We start from the raw sequence: 7,239 nt of genomic DNA on the forward strand, positions 1-7,239 counted from the left end.
TGTGACTCACCAAAAATTAGTTTCCAAAATAATCAAGATTTATTCATAGCCCAAACTTGGTTGGCAAGCAACTTTGATTTTCATTCATATTATAGAGAATAGTCTTGAGCCACATGATTTATCCTGAAGGCTTAGCTTACTAGGTTTGATACCATTGTAATTAACTAGTTATTAATAATAGGAAGAAGCAAAAGGGAGGCCATACATTATAAGCATGGCCACCTGGGCAGCTTCAACAGGAAGCTGTAACTTTACACTCCCCAGGGAACCACTGGTCCATTCTCTGCAGACCACTGGGAGGGGGATGGGGGGTGGGGGAGTGGGGGTGAGGGGGCCGCGGCAGGCATATGCTCAATGAGTTGGGATGATGTAAGGTACTTGCTTCCAGTCAAACCTGGGGACAAAGATCAATGACTAGAGGAGAAGGTGGAGCCAATGCAAGCCCACAAAACTTTGGAGAAACATAATCCCAAAACAAAAGAGTTCATGCTCTTGGCTCTTGGTTATTGGCTCTTGGCTCTTGGTGCTCTTGGCAGCCTTGGCTCTCTTGCTCCTCTGGCTTTGCTCCTACCCATGTTCCCTCCATAGCCATGTGGCCTTGCAGACCCCACATGCAGTGGACTGATAGACTGCAGTTCGGAACACAAACTAACCCAGCCTGATGCTGGGTTAGACACTGCAAATATGGAATGGAAACTCTGAGCAATGGCTTTAATTCTAGCCCTGCTAAAGGCTCAGCTGGACCTTTTCCTTGGCAGGACAGAGAGAAATGGGACCTTGTAAAAGCAGGGATTTAACTCCACACAAATAAATGCCACTCATTCTACCATGTGAGGCTCAGGAAATTGTTTTTCTTGTGACATTGCAAGAAACCCACATACCCCTGGCAACTGATAAGGACAGGGAGAGCTCCCTTCAATGACAGGTTTCCTTTGCTTTAATAAGGGCTACTACTAAACTTCAGTAACCTCCATGTTGAAATGGTTTCCTTTTGCTTTTCAGTTAAACCTTTGCCACCAGACTATCTTAATATTGTTGTGAAGAAGTCAGAGGATATTAACCTGGAATGGAACATACCTGAAGGACCCATTCCAGCAACTTGTTTCATTTATGAAATTAAGTTCACAGAAGATAATACAACCTGGATGGTATGAACATTATATTTATTTGGGAAAATCATAAATATATCCTTTTAAATAAAATAGCAAGCATGAAAACCAATCAATTGATATCCATGAGGAATAAATGTGACATTTATCTTATTTTAATTTCCAAAAATTCAAATCATCTAGTAGACAAAAGAAAGACCTTTGCTGTCTAAAAGTATAATCAATCATACCAATTTCAAAGCTACATAGGACCTTAGATATAATCCAGTCACTTATTTTCAATAATGTGTCAATAAATTAAAGTTGCCAAGTACATGAAAAAGATGGATTATAAAGAGATCTCAGGAAAGATGAAAGAAAGAAAGAAGAAAGAAAGAAAGAAAGAAAGGAAGGAAGGAAGGAAGGAAGGAAGGAAGGAAGGAAGGAAGGAAGGAAGGAAGGAAGGAAGGAAGACAAAAACTCCTTCTTGAGGAATAGCCATCAGGTCAAAATTAGAGTTTGGTTGTGCTACCTGAGAATTGCTTGTAGCAAGGAAGAGAGACTAACTGGGGAAGTAGGCAATGTTTGCAAGACCGATTACCCTCCAGCATCAACAATGTGGTGATGATGCCTTTAGCCCCACATTGTTGTATGTTAATTTTATTCATTGGTTTCCAATTTAAAGGATGGTGGAGATTAGGCGAGGCATTAGTTCTAATCAATTTATTTAATAAACATGAGAAAAACGTTGTTGAATTGATTTACAAGTCCCAAGGAAGTGAATTGACTTACAGTCAAATTACACAGCTAGAACTAAAATCCCGATCTTATTCCCAGTCCACTTTAACCAGAGAAAAAGTTACAATAAAAGCAAAGCTGTTATTTTGGATGAGAAACACTCTTTAGCTCTTTGAAATGTAAAATTAAAGTAATCGCTGCAGTCATTTTTTTTTTCCTTTGAGATCATCCAGCTTTGTGTTCTCATATCTGCAAGGGTAGTTTCATGCCAAGCCCTGAGCACTGCTACACTGGTCTTATAGCAGTTAACCAAAATAAGAATAAAGGGGGGGGGGCAAAAGTTTCATGTGTATGAATTTTATAGTTTCCATAGAAACAACATTCACATGATGGCTGTCTTTTTCTAATTCAGTGTATGTAGCATTTTCCAGTTCATGGAATCTGGGAAATTTGACACTAATCCAAATACTGGGTGTTATAAACACCAAAGCTACCTAGCAATTTTGCCCTGTCACACATGCCCTTTATTGCATGTGATCCATTATTACTATAGAAAAAAAATTTGAAATATAGATAAGGAAGGGAAGAAAAAAAAGGAACCCACCTAATCACTGTTAGGATTTTGGTATATACATTTGTAGTCATTTGATGCATATATCTTATGTAACAAAACCCACTTTGAAATCAACAAAACAAATGGGATCGGTCTAGCTGCAATTAGATCAAATAATGCAATCTTATTTTTTCCTTGGCTTTTAGGCTACCACATTTGAAAATCAAATGTATGTCACAAGAACATCAAATGACAGCCAAGAATTATGCTTTTTAGTGAGAAGCAAAATGAATGTTTATTGCACAGACGATGGAATTTGGAGTGAATGGAGTGAAATAGAATGCTGGAGAGGTATGAGATAAAAAGAATAGCAACTAAATAACTGGAGGCAATTTGCTGGTAAAATTAATTTTCTTTCAGTGTATTTTGTAATTATGGAAATCAAAAGGCTCTTTCATATAGCCTATAATCAGAGAAGATAAATTAGCAAGCACCTCAATCGAACATAGATTTATGGAAAACTTAATATTCAGTTTTAACTAGGAATAATTTAACTAGTTTAATTAAGAACCTTTTTATATTTCTATTATCAACATTCTTGTGTTTCTGCTGGTCAATAAAAGAACAAACTAGTTCTTTTTGGGGGGAGCCTATATAGTATTAACAATATATTCCTATGCTTTCAATTTTTAAAAAATATATATATTTTATTGATTTTTTTACAGAGAGGAAGGGAGAGGGCTAGAGAGTTAGAAACATCGATGAGAGAAAAACATTGATCAGATGCCTCCTGCACACCCCCTATTGGGGATGTGCCCGAAACCAAGGTACATGCTCTTGACCAGAATCGAACCTGGGACCCTTCAGTCCGCAGGCTGACGCTCTATCCATTGAGCCAAACCGGTTAGGGCTGCTTTCAATTTTTAAGAGAACAGAAATCTTAAAACAAGGATATGTCAGCATATACTTGTTTTTGAGTGTCTAGTACTGTGTCTAATGAATATTTTTCTAATTAATATGTCATCATTAGTAAAATACATATTCCATTCCCTTCCAACACTGATTTAAAGTGACGTGATAAAATATATATTTTGAAATAGAAATATAGACTAAAAAGGCCTTGAGAGTAAGGCAAAATATCATAAATTAACTAACATTGCTCTTTCAGATATATAGGTATATAAATATATATACAGATATAGATACAAACAAATACTGGCATTTCTATCTATCATTCATCTCCTTTCATGTCATTCATTATACTAAAATTTCTGTTTGACTACTTATATTTATATCTATTAATATATTGCTATCATTGTTCTCTTTCACTTAGCAAATATTTATTAAGCACACTTTTCAGGCATGAGAGATACAGCAATAAAATAATCCCTGTCCTCATGAAATTTATATTTTATTCCCAAGTTGAGTAGAGATAAGCAACAAAGAATCCAGATATATCGCATAATCACTAAGGGCCATGGAGAAAAAATAGAGAGAGGGAGAACTCAATTAACCAAGAGATAATATGAAATCAGAATGAGCCTTACTGGTTCTACTTTTTTCTTTTTGTCACTGCTATAAAAAATCTGGGGACTCTATGGGAATGACATTGAGAAAGTTATGTCCTAAATATCTTGTCATTTGTCAATTAATAGTTTATGGTGAGCTTTTAGACATACCCTCAAAATATACATCTTTTTATGTATTTTACATATAGTTTTAACCATGATATTGACTGAGATTTCTTTTTCCCTGATGGGCATCTCTTGGTAAATTATGAATAACTTTGGGTTAAGAGTCAAGAATTTCCTGATGTGTGTGTGGTCTTAGTTCTTTAGGCTATTTTTTTAAAATATGTTTGCATTGATTTCAGACAAGAAGGAAGGAGAGAGGGAGAAAAACATGGGTGATGGGAGAGAATCATTGATTGGCTGCCTCCTGCATGCCCCCTACTGGGGATGGAGCCCGCAACCCAGGCATGTGCCCTGACCAGGAGTCAAACTGTGACCTCCCGGTTCATAGGTTGAAGCTCAACCACTTAGCCATGCTGGCTGGGCTTGGATTGATTCTATATGGAGAGAAAGCAACTGGAACTTCAGGAAAGAAGCCTGTTCTCCCACTGTTTTTTGCATGCCAAAAACTTACATTATTAGTCATTTCTCTGGATTATATCCTTGCAAATCTTAACTGAACTGACCATATGAATTTAACTTAGTACAAAATAAGATCCTAAGAGAATAGGACAAAGAAAAAGGTAGGGTTGGGGGTAGGTAGGTTTAAGTGCAGGTAAAGCCTAGGATTCAAGATGCTCTGTAGTAGTACTACAAAACAAGTGAGAGATACTAGTTTTGAAGGACAGGCTTTATCTTTTTGTTTGTTTTAAAACATGTTTTATTGATTTAAGAGAGGAAGGGAGAGGTAGAGAGAGAAACATCAATGATAAGAGAATCATTGATCAACTGCCTCCTGCATGCCCCCTACTGGGGATTGAGCCCACAATCTGGACATGTGCCCTGACGGGGAATCAAACCGTGACCTCCTGGTTCATAGGTCGATGCTTAACCACTGAGCTGCACCAGATGGGCTACTTTTTAAGTCTGTCTAGTTATTGCTCAATTTTTGCTATGTAGAAGAACCATTAAAAGTTCATCCCTAAAAGAGAAAAACCTTATCTCTTTAGTCACTGAAATGTGAGACAACTTTAAAATCATGACCTTTATAGACTAGGTCTATTATTGGACTTCTATTGAAGACCAGCTCTTGCTCACTATAGCATTATATGATATAAACATTTGACTTATTAAGAGTAAAAAGATACATAAGATATGTTTATCTTATCACTTGGCTAATGTTTTATTATTTTGTTTGTATGAAAAATTTACAAGGTCAATTTTTAAACAAAACATATTAGAAAATAAGAATTGGGCTTTGGGGAGCTATTTTTCCAAGTGAAATGAAGAGATATCACAGTTCAATAAGGTAGTTGTTCTATATAAAAAGTGCACAAATGAAAGGAATGCTATACCCAGCAGAACTGTGGTATCTATGCAATGGCAAAGATGCAGCAGTTTCTGAGTTAAAACTCAGCTCTTCACCATTTCCTAGATTATTTATAAAATAATTTTGTTTCAAAAATAACTGTAAACATCTAACCCTTCCCCCCTTTTATGTGATTTTTCCACCTAGGTGTCCGGCAGGAGGAAATCTTATCTTTCTTGATACCATTTGCTTTTATCTTATTTTTAATTTTGGTAATAACTTGTCTGCTTGTGTCTAAGCAAAAAACTTTACAGAAAATGGTAAGTTGTATAACATTATAATGCTCACTCTGGGACAGTAGATAACAAAAATATGTCCTGCATTTAGGACTGATGGAACTACATTTTATGATTTTGCCTGCACACTCTGGGTATACAATTGATGTATGGATTGTGATAATGTCTTCAGAAAATACAATTTAAAAATTAACCCTAAAAAGCTACATTTTGGGGTGGATTTACTTTTGCTGAAATAAAAGAATAATGCTTTAGAAAATGAAACACTATTTACCTTTAGATTAGGGGAAAAACAAAGAAAGAGTTACTGGAGAAAAGAAAGGATAGAGTGACTTAAAATGGACATACTCTGAAATATATTACTAATATACCATAGGCAAAGGATCACAGAAATTCAAAACCAGGGTGCCTAACTTTTAAGAGCTCATTTTGTAATTGAGGGAGATAAAATTCATACAAAAATGTAACCTGCATTATGAGCTGATGTTAGATGATTGCTGTTTGAGTTGTGCAGATAATGTAACAGAATTTCAGAAGGTGGATTACTGTGAGTTGGAGGGATTTCAGGAGGAATTGTGACTTCGAGGAAAATATCTCAAAGTCAAGTCTTTTAAAGATAAAGAGAGCTGTGAATGTGTATGAAAGGTTTCACTTTATTTCTCTGCTGAATGCTTTTTTTTGCATATTCCCATGAGTTATTAAGTCAAATAGTTTGTGTTATTAATGACTATTTGTTGATAATGAAGCTCTCTTTTAATTTCAGATTTTGCAGAAAAAACAAGAAGTTTTTCCTCGACAAGAGACAATCTGTTGACTCAGTCATTTCGTCTTATGGACAAATGTTAACGATGAGTCTTATTGAACTGAATTTTCTCTACAAGTGTTGAATAAATCTGATTATAAAGGCATTGTTGTATTTAAGTATTTAGAGCACTCAAAGCCTCAACTAGCAGCAAATTTTCTAGATTCTGTTCACATGGTTTTTCCTTATTAATCCATGGTGAGAGTGCTGCACATACAGAAGTCAAGGGATGGGTCAGATTCTATTCAGTGATGTATCAAATGTTAGCAGCAGAAACATGGCACCAGGCATTAACCTCAGTTCTTGAGTTCTGGCTAAGAAGAAAGAATTCAGAGCCAAGATTCAAATTATAACAGAAAGTTTATTTAGAGTATCACAGGAGTAGTAGAAGGGCCTTTGGCACTTAGGAGAAAGAGGGAGAGAGATAAGAGCTTTGGACATGCCCCAGAAAAGAGAGAGAATGCCTGTGTCCTGGGGAAGATGGGGGTGAGGAACCACAGGGCATGCTCCATAGAGAGAGCCATGCTGGTCCTTCATCCTCAGGGCTTTTATTTGAGGTCTCAGTGGAGGATCTCAATAGAATAACCATCAGCTTTCCAGGTGTGTCTCCTCAAGTCTTTGTCTCCACTGATTGGGTGGCACTAGGGGAGGGGATCATTAGTCAATGAAGCTGGTCCTGGTGTCAGCCACAGCAACTCTCCACATGGTTTTGCTGCTTTACTGGGCCTGGAGCTGAAAGAGAGCTAAGGCCTAGATATCATCTCCAGTGGTTAATGCTTAAGG

At 36.6% G+C, this 7,239-nt stretch overlaps 1 protein-coding gene across 1 annotated transcript in view; it reads left to right on the forward strand.

The window, feature by feature from the left end:
* IL13RA2 (interleukin 13 receptor subunit alpha 2) overlaps positions 1-6,552 on the forward strand; it is a 92,080-nt gene extending 85,528 nt beyond the window's left edge. Inside the window, exons 8-11 of the mRNA XM_006082207.3 lie at positions 1,003-1,148; positions 2,586-2,730; positions 5,566-5,678; positions 6,418-6,552. Coding sequence (XP_006082269.1) covers positions 1,003-1,148; positions 2,586-2,730; positions 5,566-5,678; positions 6,418-6,468 — 455 coding nt within the window. The 3' untranslated portion in view covers positions 6,469-6,552. The remainder of the gene's footprint in view (positions 1-1,002; positions 1,149-2,585; positions 2,731-5,565; positions 5,679-6,417) is intronic.
* Positions 6,553-7,239: the final 687 nt, after the last annotated feature.

This window comes from Myotis lucifugus, unplaced genomic scaffold (assembly GCF_000147115.1).
Source record: "Myotis lucifugus unplaced genomic scaffold, Myoluc2.0 scaffold_2, whole genome shotgun sequence".
Lineage (NCBI taxonomy): Eukaryota > Metazoa > Chordata > Mammalia > Chiroptera > Vespertilionidae > Myotis > Myotis lucifugus.